The sequence below is a fragment of the Orbicella faveolata genome, unplaced genomic scaffold (genome assembly GCF_042242905.1).
Source record: "Orbicella faveolata isolate gen_17 unplaced genomic scaffold, um_ofav_v1 contig_4, whole genome shotgun sequence".
NCBI classification, from domain to species: domain Eukaryota; kingdom Metazoa; phylum Cnidaria; class Anthozoa; order Scleractinia; family Merulinidae; genus Orbicella; species Orbicella faveolata.
Window position 1 is genome coordinate 5,328,425 of NW_028301569.1, and position 14,076 is coordinate 5,342,500.

General features: G+C 37.8%; 1 protein-coding gene across 3 annotated transcripts in view; it reads right to left on the reverse strand.

Moving 5' to 3' along the window:
* The window catches only part of LOC110041193 (methionine--tRNA ligase, cytoplasmic-like), a 29,865-nt gene that overhangs the window by 6,399 nt on the left and 9,390 nt on the right, over positions 1–14,076 (reverse strand). For 2 of the 3 annotated variants that reach the window (XM_089276364.1, XM_089276365.1), the window contains exons 3-24: positions 13,766–13,824; positions 12,264–12,363; positions 11,962–12,096; positions 11,719–11,794; positions 11,166–11,275; positions 10,382–10,457; positions 9,955–9,983; positions 9,162–9,268; positions 8,910–9,026; positions 8,719–8,794; positions 7,619–7,746; positions 6,604–6,693; positions 5,256–5,307; positions 5,006–5,065; positions 4,354–4,428; positions 3,839–3,884; positions 3,283–3,439; positions 2,543–2,606; positions 1,644–1,761; positions 1,040–1,173; positions 733–812; positions 430–561 (exon numbers count right to left, since the gene is read on the reverse strand). In XM_089276364.1, coding sequence (XP_089132490.1) covers positions 430–561; positions 733–812; positions 1,040–1,173; positions 1,644–1,761; positions 2,543–2,606; positions 3,283–3,439; positions 3,839–3,884; positions 4,354–4,428; positions 5,006–5,065; positions 5,256–5,307; positions 6,604–6,693; positions 7,619–7,746; positions 8,719–8,794; positions 8,910–9,026; positions 9,162–9,268; positions 9,955–9,983; positions 10,382–10,457; positions 11,166–11,275; positions 11,719–11,794; positions 11,962–12,096; positions 12,264–12,363; positions 13,766–13,824 — 2,021 coding nt within the window. The remainder of the gene's footprint in view (positions 1–429; positions 562–732; positions 813–1,039; positions 1,174–1,643; positions 1,762–2,542; positions 2,607–3,282; positions 3,440–3,838; positions 3,885–4,353; positions 4,429–5,005; positions 5,066–5,255; positions 5,308–6,603; positions 6,694–7,618; positions 7,747–8,718; positions 8,795–8,909; positions 9,027–9,161; positions 9,269–9,954; positions 9,984–10,381; positions 10,458–11,165; positions 11,276–11,718; positions 11,795–11,961; positions 12,097–12,263; positions 12,364–13,765; positions 13,825–14,076) is intronic. The other variant, XM_089276363.1, reaches the window with a different exon arrangement.

Sequence of the window (14,076 nt, forward strand, 5' to 3'; positions counted from 1 at the left end):
GAACACATGTGGCGTAAACAAGAACAAAACGAAAAAAAGCAATGCGCCCAGTTCATAATCTATGTTTTTTGATATCCCGAGATATGCTACTTTTACCGGCAGACTATCATAACGGGTTCATAAGTAAAGACTTATGACACCCTGAACTGTAATATTTAGCAATTTAAGTCACTTTTTTAGTATCTTTTTTCAGACATTTCATCAGGTGTTTTAAGAAGTCACGTGATCCGGGAGGTAATTAGGTGACGTCACTAATGGCTAGAAGACATAGGAAAAAGTTAGAGCTCACATTTGTGAGCAAGGTAAGAAATTAATTTTTGGTAAGAAATTGACCGAGTGAGCACCATAGAAAATTGGTTGCGTTAGAATAGAGTCCTAAATATAAGTCCTCATCAACAAATCATATTAATTCAAGGATAGAAAAACTACCTCATTTTCTCAAGATTGTCGATGTACGTCTTCAATTCTTTATTGATGAGTGCTATGAAGTTCTTGTCCTCATCGGTAAATTCCATGGCAGGTATTGAGGCACCAAAGTTGTTCTGCACAAACATCAAGGCTCTGTAAAAATAGTTAACATTCAACTATAATAAAGAAAAATATATCACACATCTATATCATATAACAACATGCACGGTGTTACTGAAACCTGAACTGTTACTCACGACCAAGGCCAAATAAGCGTTCAGAAACCATTTTCAAAACTAAATTTATATAATTCAGACACCTTACCGGTTGATGAAGTTGCCAAAATTGTTGAGCAGTTCAGTGTTGTTACGCGAAACAAAATCCGACCAGCTAAAAGCGCTATCCTGTAAAGAAAAAAAAAACAGAATTCGGAAAAATGCTGGAAGTATACACTTTTTCAGCTTCCGAAAGGTATCAGCTTACGTGGTCTCTATTTCTAGTATTGTTGGGTTTCCTGTGCTTTAGCAGCACTTCAAGGGTCAAAACACCTGGGTTCTGGTAGACAACGCTTACTTGCAAATAACAAACTGACGGAGGTTCAGGTTTTGTTAAGATGCATGAAGGCTCTCACCTGGCTCTCAGGTCTGACAAAAAGCAGATAGAATCTCCAGATGTCTGCTGGGATACCTGTGTCGGCAGCAGCATCACCAAACACCCCCACTCCACGACTCTTGGAAAATTTGTCATCTTCGTAATTAAGGTATTCTGAGGATTAAAAAATGACGAAAGAAACTGGAAGTGTGAACAGGAACACCAAATCTCTAAACTGTACGTGCACAGTTTAGGAATCTCCTGTTCTCCGGGATAACGTTGACAATCAGTCTTGATAGAACTGGCGACCTTATTGTGAAACACGAATATGAAAGATGTCTTCTTCCTTCCGCGAATTCAATTCCTCCACTTTAAAATTCCGATATTGCCATAAGTACAAGAGGAGTAAGAGTGGTGGAGAGGGGGAAGGGTGGCTGCTTCGCTTTGCAAAGGGTGTTTTTTTTTTTTAGGTGAACTCCAACCACGACCATTATCAGGAACAAGAATTTTCGAGGGTTAGAATATTAAAAGCGAGAGTTTCTTTTAGATCTTTGGCTATGAACCAATGGTTACAGAAACAGAATTCGAGTAAGACCAGGAGCGACAGTTTTAATAACTCTTGTAAGTGGGAAAGGTTTTCTTACCTGTTGCGCTGATAGAATTCAGAAGACTGTAGTTGTCATCTGCACCAATCAAAGTGCACGGAAACACAACAGTGTGGAAAGGGACGTTATCCTTTGCCATGAACTGATGAAGAGTCACCTGTAAGACACAGAAAGGAAGAAGAGGTCCGTGTTGCGCCCATAACTAAGCTTTAATAATATGAACGTGCGCAAGCCTTATAAATCATAAATATCTTCAGAGCATTATTAAACCTTATTAAAAATAGAAATCATTGAAGGTGACCGGAAATCTCACCAAGCGAAAGGTAGACATTGCTAATTTGGCTCTTTACCGACATTTCTATGATAAATTGATTAATGGTTTAATTTGACTACTATTCACAATATTCAGTTTTCACAGATTTTGCCAGAGTTTAGTTATAACCCTCTGAATCATATGCATTACGCATTCAAAAGTTTTTACAGTCGTAGTAATAATAATAACTATGTCTAGCGTGCGTTTTGTATAACAATATTATAACATCGCGCTTTACATGATAAAACAAGAAATAATTGTAGAATATATCTATGAAAACAGTTTAAAATACAGCGGAGTTAAATTTCATATAGAGCAATTTTCAATTGAGTGTCGGAGAAATTCGGAATTACCTTGGACTTGCTTTACTATTCCCTTTGATTGGTCAAAAAAATTTGCGCCATCCTCTCGACCAATCAGATGCAAAACTAAAACCAATCGCGACTTAGCCACGCGCGTTTTCCCGCGCTTCAGGTCGGTTACATGAAATTACTATGAATTCTAATGTTTTCTTTTATTCTGATTGGCCGTTGTGATCAATTCGGTTTTGGTTTTACGACACTCAATCGAAAAGCACTCTAAGGAGAACTAGGTGGAGTTGAGGGTGGTTTGTCTTTTTACTCACTTGCTCAGGGTTTTTCCACCATTTCTCCCACTCATTCGTGTAGTTAGCTGTGATAGAAAGATACCTGAAACACCAACAACAGCCAAACGATGAAAAACACAGCAGTTTCACGTCACCATTTCGTTAACAAAAATAATAATAATAGTGATGACTAATGATAATGATAATGACGATAATGACAATGACAATGACAATGACAGTGATAACGATAATGATAATGACAATGACAATAGCAATGACATTGACAATGACAATGGCAATGACAATGACAGTGATAGTGATAATGACAATGACAATGACAATAACAATGATAATGATAATGATAATGATAATGATAATGATAATGATAATAATAATCTTAATTGATCACTCCCCTAATGGGGCTTTTAAGGGACAATAAAAAACACACGAACTCTGTAAATGAACATAATTGATTAAAAATCAAACTAGTAGGAGGCAGACCAGTTGGCTATTTACAGAGCGTGGCCAATGAGTTGAACTAGGGGCGACCGAGAACAAATCTAGTGAGTGTCAGAGTGAGGGACTTGAACCCGGGACCACCAGATTACAAGTCTAGCACCCTAACCACTCGACCACGCCGCCTCATTGGGATGAAAGCATTTAAAAAAGTCACGCTCGGAGTGATCGGACCAATGAAACATTTTCAGTAGATAGGAAATGACATGCTCAGATAACAGCACCTTTCAAACACCAACAACAAAGCCAGGGAACTAGCTTACCCTATAGGTGCATCAAACCACACATAAAAGACCTTGTCAGTGTATCCCTCCAAAGGCACCTTGGTGCCCCATTTAAGGTCACGTGTGATGCATCGTGGTTTCAGGCCCTCTTTGATCCATCCTTGAGTAATTTGGCGGGCATTTGTGGTCCATGTACCTGGATAGAAATACCACAAGAAGAGCTCCAGTATTGTTTGATTCAATTGCTAGGAGGTTGCAATCTTGTTTACAAAATTTCAATATTTTCTGTTTCGCTTCATTTCACAGCCACCAAACAAAGACGTGAAACAATCAGAATTTTCTTTTATGCATTTTTTCCTGTGTGAAATTGAGGGCTATCATTGAAAGAACTGTAGTTACAGCGTCAACAGGCACACTGTATGAAGCTAGTTAAAAACATCAAGTATAAATTAATTTTCTTTTAAAGAAGTCGTCCGCGAATACCACTGCCAGAGTTGTCTTACGGTAAGTGTACTTAATAGAGTTTTGTATGTTATCAGGACTTTAGACAAACGGTTTCCAAGACAAACGCTCTGCAAGGAACGTTTTAACTTACCTTCGGCAGATGACTTGTCTATCCAAGTTTGTAAGGGCGGTTCAAGCTAAAAATTTCGAAAAGAGGTGTTATCGACCGATCGCTAGCGTCACTGTATGGTGATGTACATTTGAAGATTTGAACCCTGAATGTTAGCCAGGCTATCCCGGAACCCGAATAACAGAAATAAATAGTGTTACTTTGATTCATTTGCAAGAACTTGAGTGTCACCACGCATGATTTTGCGTGATGTACCCTGTTATAAGATCTTCAGTAGAGGGCTGCTTAGCCTTAGATAGCCTGAGAAGAGACTCTCCGAAAACGCAAATAAACGATTCGGCCCACTCATCTAGTTATAATTTGCACCTCACACTACACTGTCAATTTACACCTTTCTCACTTGCTGGCTAGTCCCTGGACTGAGGAAATTTTCGCAGTCTGTTTCTCACAGTTTACTCGCTTCTCCAATTTGACATATCCTGCAGTGCTCAGCACACTTGTGGAACCTGCTGATAACTAATTACATGTTTAAATACCTTGGTCAAATTCAAGAACAAGTGCTTGCTGCTTCTCAATTTAGGGGTTCCTCCACACACCTTACATCGAGGTTTCTGAAAAACAAGTTATCGGCTTTATTTTTAAAACGTGTCCACTAGTTAGCACTGTATGTAGCAAACCCTGTCACTAAGCTAGCAACGTCAACTAGCAATGGTGAGGACGAGGTGTATTTAATCGACCTCTAGAACTATGCCGACTGGCGTCTTGATTTCCTAGCGGGCTCACCGATGTCAGAGACACTAAAGTGTATAGGCCCGGCAAAAAGCAATCCGCCGTCTAAAAACCTTATCCCGAACTGACGGTATGCAAGCCATAACCTATAGCTGTTTGTGAGTGATAATGACTTTTGAAAACGCAGCCTTTTTTTGATAGCCAATAACCAAGAGCTGTTGAAAGAAAGCATGAAAGATTTTTCTTTTCACCTTTGATTTACAGGAGGGGATGTATTGATGTAATTGTAGCTTTTTTACATGATACAAATGTCGGTATACGTTTCATATCGCATGTGTAACTTATTTCATACATAATTCATCCTAGAAATAAATATTTCAAAATTAGGGTGTAACAACCTAATTGAAATTTAGGTCTAACAGTTCTTTCTTCCCTGAATTAGAAGAAAGCCTGGTTTACCTTAAGTTCGATGGCGTTAATTAACTTTCCACAGGAATCACACTGATCCCCCCTGGCACCCTGTATGAATAAAAAAAATATATTTTCTCTTACTAAGTCAGTGCTCTCTCGAGGTTATAGAAATGCGAACTAACATAACAACTTATATATAAAGAGAGGAACAACAACTATCTCTGTGGACTCAAGTCAGAGAAATGTGTTTATTTTTGATTTTGTTGTCGACAAATTGTATTCATCAAGTGAGGCTTACCTCATAGTTGCAGAAAGGGCAGGTGCCTTCGACAAAACGATCAGCAAGAAATCTGTAACAGGAAAAAATGAACAAAAAACAAAACAAAAAGCAGACAAAAACAAACAAACAACAAAAGGGTCAATACATGTTACTACAATGTTTTACCCACTAGGTTATCTATAATGAAATATGTCACTCAAAATAAACGATAAAAGGTTTTGCATAGGTACAATGTTAATTTGAATTTGAATTAAGCCCTCAAAAATTCTTAATATGGTTATAAAATCACGATAAGTCAGGGATGGAGACACTTGCTCGGGCTGCCATGTTACCTGATAATGTCACAGGGCTTGATTTTTTTGTTCTCCTCAGTTTTTTGTCCATTTTCCTCAGATTTGTTTATTTGGTGTTTAATTTTTGGACGACTTACTATGGGATCTAAAATTATTTTCCCACACCTTTTTTGTAGGTTGAATAACCTTGCTAACCCTGTGATGTGAAGACACAAACGAACTCGTTTCCAGTTTAAATTTGCCCACAATGTGTCCTCAAAATTCTGGAAGTTTAGGATAATATTAATTCATGAAGAGAAATCAAATTGTTTGCTCGTATAAATAGGGAAGCGGATAGCTACGTCAGTTTGGAGCCTGTAAGGATTGAATGAAGAAAGTAATCTGGAATTCCAACAGTTTTTAGTGCGTCGTCGCATTCCATAGTTGTTGTAAAGAAAGTCGTGCCGCATAATGACACGGAATTGAAATTTTAAAGCAATCGAAACAATATGGCTTATGTTTTACCCCACTTGGTACCGTCAAGGATTTTCCTCGCCGAAGTTCCCGTGAACCTAATCTGTCGTTTACATTTATGTTCTGCTTAGCCACTCTTCTTGCTCAGAATTGTGTTAAAGGGATACCGGCTCCGGCTCACGATATATTTGCTTAAATTCACGAAATAGTCCCTAAATTTATGTTATAAGAACTTAATTAGCTCTAACTAAATGATTAAAAGCAATTTCTTGAAGAAAGTCCACACTGCAGCAACATTTTTGCAAAATTTCAACGATTTTCGAGCCAATCTTGAAGCTTTGAAAAACTGACATCCTGACGCTTTTTCCAAAATCCATATCGCAATCCGTTTCCTTCCTCGCCATCGTTAACCATCCTCACTCCCTAATGGGTTTTAAACATTTGTCAAGTACTGCTCCACAAAATAAATCCATTATTGTTCAGCTTCCAATGATCGTTATATGTTTTAGAGATTTCCAAAATTATACTAAAAATGGTGAGTGTTCCTTTAAGTTCACGACATTCGAATAAAATCTTCTCTAATAATAAAATCTATCTATACGATTAAATAATAGTCAAACCTTTTGCAGTCCACGCATTGAAGCTGCTCCAGGGTGTCTTCAACCAGGTGACCTTCCTTGTAAAGCCGCCAAAAAATGTCTTGGGAGATTCTAGTGACAATAACAAACGCTTAACGAACTTTTGCCGACTCTAAAAAACAAGCACGTTCTTTTTACCTGTCCCGATGCAGCTCACAGAGCCTTGCGATGAAATCGTTAATGGATGGCAGTCAATAAAACCTTGGTTAGTAACATAGTCCTTGAGTCAAATGAATTTGCAACTGGATTTATCCGATCAAGTTTTGTTGAGCTTGAATGACCTATAAGCCCAGTTTAAACAGTAAATCAATGTCATGTACATGGCAATGAATTTACTTCATGGGGCGTAAGCAATTAAGCTGATATTACCCTGTATTTAAAACTATACACGCTGTAGTGCAATGGGAGCAATTAATTATCTCTGATTCCATATCTCCGATTTAGTATGTATATTTTAGTGCTTTCCCAAGCCGTACGTAAGTAAGTTTTCAAAACGAGTAAAAGCGAATTACATTGGTGGAGATCAAATACGGCTGCACCAGAAAAAACGCGCTTTGATCTAAAGATTGCAATGTTATATCGTAAATTGAAGACGAATGATCAGAGCAAAAGGATTACGGCGCTGTCTAAAAATTGGACAGAAAGGATTTCTGCACTATGTTGAACAAGTTATAGGATGGGAGAAATGAGAAAACAAATTATATAGCTCTAACTTCTATGTTATCATGTACAGTTGCACTTTAAAAATAAACAATGAAACAAATATTTCAAAGAAACATAAACTGGTTATAAACTCCAACTGGTAGGAGGCAGACCAGTTGGTTATACACAAAGCGCAGGCAAGCAGTTGAACTTGGGGCAACCGATAACAATTTCGTCGAGTACTTGGGTGAAGGAGTCGAACCTGAGACCATCAGATTACAAGTCCAACGCCCTAACCACTCGGCCATGCTGCTGCTTCAAGGCAATTTGATAGAATATCACGTCAAATACTTACTCAGTCTGTTGTTGAGTAGTTGTCCTTCCAAAGAAGTCAAACTTTATCTTAAACCACTCGTAAACTTCTTTGTGGATCATGAAGTACTTGTCACAGATCTGCTGCGGTGTGAGGCCTTCTTCTAGCGCCTGGCATGAACGACAACAATGCAAGAATTATAAAACATGATCATTCAACATCAGCAGTTCAAGTATCAGCAGCAAGCTTAGTGTCAAGCACCCGTGTGGGCAAGCCATTTTTCTTACCAAACTGGCTGCAAAGTTATTGCAACCGGGTTTCATATATATATTTTATTGTATCATTTTATTTGATTAACAAAAGCCCTTTTTTGCTGTTCTAGTGGTAAAGGAAAGGCCCTTTTAACTATGGCTACCAAAGCAAGAAGGCTACCCTAGCCCTCGCTCTGTCGACGTGTTGACAAGGTAGTTGAGGGTTATCGCGCCTCGGGGTGTAACTCAGTAACAGGGTTATACAGTATATTTTGATTCCTTATAAATCGCCTACCAGGGACAACTTCCTGTGGCCTTCAAGAAATAATAATAATAATAATAATAGATTTGTATAGCGCCATATCCATGGCTCATGGCGCTTTACAGTAAAAAATGTTATTAAAAATAAAATTTACATTAAAAATTTACATCAGTGATAAAAAATTACTAACAAATACAGAAGGTGAAGAAAGCGTCATAATCAACAAATGCTGAGTAACAAATTATTTTGTTCAGAATCATTTCGTTTTTGCATTGGAAAGAAAGAAAGAAAGAAAGAAACAAAATTTCGATTTAATGTTTACTGCCAATGTCGCTAAAACACTTCAACACATAATTGCTTTAAGTTTATCGTTTTCTCTGTAGCAAACCAGAGAGATTCATCAACACGATTAATGCATCAGAAGGTCTTTGCACTAATTTCCTCTTAGATGACGTGTTTAATTTGCTGGGGTATCAAAGGGTAGCTAAATGTCTCGGGAAAAAAAAAAAAGATCCTAAGTTGGCTACTTTTACAGAATGAAAAAAATCTCTCCACTTTTTCACGCAGAGTATTTTTTCAAGCCTAATCGACATACAGTGAACTTCAATGGCAACGTCTTTACCATTTACCTTTGTCTCGGTAGCCGTGCCGTATTCATCTGTCCCACAGATGTACAGTGTGTTGTATTGACGTAGGCGACAAAACCTGCGAAGTAATGCACACAGAGGAAGCTTAGCAACAATTCTCACAAAATGTTGTCTTGGAAATTTCTTAGATCCAGGTTCTGACCACATAACTTTAAGTTTAGTAGTTAAGGTACCTGGCAAATACGTCGGCACTAAGGACACAGCCAATGATGTTCCCCAAATGAGGCACATTATTCACATAGGGCAAGGCGCTGGTGATCAAAATGTTCTTTTCACCTTCTATGGGAAGACTGTCAAAGAAAGTAAGAAAAACGTAAAATCGAATGAATCGGTTCATCGGCTTAGAAAGTCAGTCAAAGTGTTAACATAGACTATTGCTGGTCAGGCTCTGTTTACTCTCGCATGTTAGTCCAAATTGTACTTACATGGGGTCTACAAGCCGCCGAGTTTTCGGACGGTTTTTGCTGCCGTAGATCCATTGTTCAAAAGCTTCATCGATCTCTTCCTTTGAAACAACTTTGGCTGGAGTTATCTGAAATAAATGAAATAAAAACGATCACAATCTTAACTACAGTGCTAGATACTGCTCAGTCTCTTCCTCTCTGCCTGTCTGTATGTCTGTCTGTCTATCTCTTTGTTTGCTTGTTTTTCAGGTGGTCCGGCTACTTGATAATTTTTACAAATACTGTAATTAGTTGTCGAAGACAAAATTCAAGCAACTCTAACTGAAAAGGCTAAAAGAGAAATTTTAAACACGAATACTGGCTTGTTAAATTCTTTCTTGTGCAAAATAAATCGAGGCTTCAAGCGCGACTTCCCAGAAAAGTATGTTGTTATTACTTATGAAATTATGCAATAAATCTGCCATACGGAATGCATTTTGAGGCACCATGAAACTAAATAGAGAAAACGATATCTTTTCAACAAGCTCAGTACTTTCCCAACCTTGTCACTCGACAAAGTAATCATGAGATAGTACTCGCAAAATCTGGCGACAGTTATAAGAGAGATCTTTTGAAATACAGTGTAGCGCGCCTATTTTGCAAATGTAGATACCGAAAAAAAGTCGTTCATGCCGGCAAAGACTTCATTCCTGTTTCAAAGAAAGAAAACTGCAATCATTACAATCTCGTTCTCTAAGAGTCGATAACAATACAAAAATCTCAGGATTGATTGAAGCATAAGTGCCATATTAAAGAAGATATTTTTCTAACCCACCTCCTCCGATGAAGCCTCATGTCCTTTTTCTTGATGAAACGAGATGAGATGAGATGATTGTGAACCGAGAAAAGCAAGAAATAAAGATTTAACCAGTTAAACAAAATGTGGTTAATCATGTCCCACGATCATCAGCAATGGTCCCACATCTAATTGTAGCAGAATCATCTACAAACTAGAGGTACCAATATGGAACTTCGTGGAGTTTAGATGGTTAGAATTTACCCTTTGTTTGAATTACAAACTTTCTTGTTAAAATAACGTTTGTTTTTGGTGTTTCCCTTTAATTTCTTTTATTTTGTGTGTAAGCACAGAAGAAGCACTTTAGAACCAAATTTAGGTTCTATTACTGCAATTTGTTTTGCTCTGATTCATTTATTGTTCTTCTAATCAATTAATGATTCTTATTCTTTGTTCCTTTTTGTACCATGTTCGTCTTCAATAATTTCGTCTGGGTTTGAGCTCGGCGCAGCTTGTGTTCCAGACCTTGCCAACAGTGCCTCCTGCAACAAAACAGACAATTTTGTAGCGGCCTAAGCAATGAGCGAAAATTCAACTGAAGGTAATGTAAATCTGATCTTAATGCATATACCACACTTGAAAATTACGCGTAGCATCAAAACGTTTCTACAGCGATTCTGTGCATCAAAAATCTTGAATACTTCCCAGCGCCGTTAGAGTTTTACTGGTTTGACCATCATCCCAAAAGAAATACATGAATGTGAACAAGAAGCCAGTTCTTCGTACTCTTCCCCAGAGAACTTCTCGTAAAATTCAATATGGACACGTCACCTATGTCAAAAAGTGATACGCGACAATACTACGCATGCTCGGCAACAAAAACGGACTGTTGATAAATTACATTTTCTCTTAGTCTCCACTGAAAGGATATTTTTGTCTCTCCACTTTGGTGCTTGAGGCTAAACAGAAACTGTGATAACTTCTGTAAATACCTACAGTACTGTAAGACTGTACATTGTTAAGATATCTTTTCAAATCATGTCCCACAGTTACATTATCTCAAAATCAATACTGACAACTAATCTCACTCAAGAAAACAATCAATCAATCAATCAATAAAATGGAATAAAGTAAAAAAAAGTGCGTCACTCACTGATAAGGAAGAAGAGTCTGATAATATACTTCATAGAAAAGCCGGGTTGTACACTTCTTTTTCACTTTTTTTTTTTCACTTTTTCACATTTTCAAACCTTAAAAGCAGATGTTCCTTTGCCTCCCATCACCTCTGATTCCGTCTGACAGAAGATCTCCTGAGACATAAGCTGGCTGTGCCACCTTGTCAAATTTGCGATGTCTGGATCTGTGTAACCAAGAGACTTAGGCCAAGTTCAGACGCCGTACTTCACATGAGCCGAATCCAATACAAATGAGAAAAATCCTTTGTTCTCCCTCATTAGCATTCGATGCGGCTCATGTGAGGTACGGCGTCTGAACCGGGCATTACTTAGCAAACCATATCTTGATGCTTTCCGACATTACTGGCTGGGGGAAAGTAGCCAGCGGAAGAAATGCTATGGAAGAGTACATACAAAGGGTCTATAGTTGTCATTTCGTAGGTCAGTAGGAACTGGTAGGAGATTTATCCCATGCGACAAGTATGCAGATGTTATGTTTGGGCAAGTGTTAACACAGGCCTGATATAGGTAGAGGGAAATTTGAATAGAAAAAAACAAACAAACAAACAAACAAAAAACAGAAACAAACAAGCAAAAAAACATACAAACAACAAACAACAAACAATACCAGAGAAATTCGAGTCCTTAATGAACAGCGGATGAAGTGAGCCCCAAAGAATAACATCAGCTAAACCAAGCTTATCCTAGAGAGCAAAAAAACAGAGGGGCGTCAATGTGAACTGGAAAATTGTCAGCTATTTTATTCCAAAATTATGTTTTCAGAAGGGAAAATGTTTTACTCCAATCAGCGAGAGATATGGCCATGCAAACGTGCTAAGATAGGTTCTGAGTACTTATTAAAAAATCATACCCCAGAAAAATACTTGTTTGAAGACAGAGCTTGATTTGCATGCCTCAGAAGCTTCACCAGATCCTCAACATGACCGCTGTCACGGTTTTGTCTTCCCAAGCTAATATACTTCACAAGATGATTGAAGAGGACAGGCTGCAAGAATTAAGATTCATGTCAGCTAGTCATCAACTGTTAGAAATGCAACAACTGAAAAATTGTTCTGATCAGACTGATACAAGCTAACTAAGCCAAAATTCCAAAAACACTCTCCCAAATATAATTTACAGACTACAGCAATTTCATCTTTTTAAACAACTGGCCTGCAAAGACTTGCTCTCCCACTCCACCCACTGATCAACAACTGCTTCCTTGTAAGGGTCAGGAACGTCATCAGAGCTTCTGTTCAGGTTAAGAAGGTATCTGTGCCAAAAAAAAAAAGAAAAAGATTCTCATCGATACGTCTTAGAGAAATAAATTATTTCCAAGTAAAAACATTTGCAATTTGGAACTGCACTGCTTTTTACTGTGCAACTTATACGCTTCAACCTGGGCCAATGTTTTCTTGTTAAGGTGGTTCAAGACAGTTTCCTTATTTTTTATTACTAATTGTTTGATTGATCGATGCTACAACACTTTTTTAACACTGTTTTAAAATTCTGTGGAGTAGGTTCAGAGCCACCTCAATTAAGCATAAAAATTAAGGTGGCTCTGAACCTACTCCACAGAATTGTTTTTAACTTTGCAAAAAGATAAATGTTGATATGGTGATTGTAGCTTTATGATATGTTGATTGTAATTCTATGATAAAAGTAGAGGTCACTGAACTTGTTTTAGAGCTACAGGCACATAAAACTAAAATTAAAGGTGTGCTGCAATTAAAGGATACTATAGTGCTGCTATGTTAACCTTTTATGGTATAAAAATGATCAAAACTTATTGAGTAATAAATGGGCATTTGTTTGATACCATTTCCAAGGATGCAATTAAACAGTGTGGAAGCATCAATCCATCAAATGGTTTGAGCCACCTCAACTTGGAGTAGAATGAGATCAAAAGGTCATAGGCTTCCTACAAAAGAGCATGTTAACAGCCATCGCATAAGGAATCCTCTCGAGCTCGGTTTCCCTGCATCATTTATACTTTCAGCAAGCTCGGAAGGAAATATGAGACATCTGTTTGTAGGCCACTGAATGAGGCGATGAGGTTTCTAAAGTACTGATGCAAAGTCAGATTGTGCAAATGGGAAGCGAACTTCCGCTATTTGGGTATCTTAGAATAAAGCGCCATTGGTGCCACTATAATTCCAGATTCTCAGTGGTAGTAATATCGGAGTCAAACAAATACCACTTCATCCGTGGGTCTTTATTTCACTATTTTAACCTCTTCAATACACAAAGCGGAGCAAAGTCGAGCTTTGTGTATTGGGAAGGTTAAAACAGTGGAATAAAGGCCCACGGATGAAGGCGTATTTGTTTGACTCCGATATTACTACTTCAGTTGTAATCAAAACTCAAGGGGCTGGAAATCTGTAGGATACCTACCTTCGTACGTCATTATGAGGAAAATTAAATATAAGATGGCGCCTTTTTCTTGTAGGTCATATTTTTGTAAGGTATTAGTTTCTGTAACATCCTTGATAAGCCCGTGGCATGTGGTTCATCTTACGCTGTTTCATATTACCGTCTCCATTGGTTCTTTCCTTCTTAATGTCAATGCCACCGTCAAACGAATGAACACCAACACTCAAAAAAAGGTTCAATCAAGATCATAAAACAGGTGATATGACATGTTGATGAATATACAAATGATAATGAAAATGTACCTGCAAATGCTGTTTGGACTGTTTAATAAATTTCCCCTGTCTGTCTCAAGCACTGGAAGCTATTGAATACGAATATTAATGATTCAATATCAAGTGATTACACAGCCTAGATTCCTAAACTCCTCCGGTCTAGTCCAGCCCAGTCATGTAGTCATCTCAATTTAAGCCAATGCATGGCAGAACATTCAGCAGTTACGACATTTGTGTATTATCTAAATTATTAGATAAGAGAGCAATGATTATTTACAGTCGTTATTTAGTTATAATGAATTGTTATTCAAAGAAATTTGTAGTCAATTTTGCTAATATCT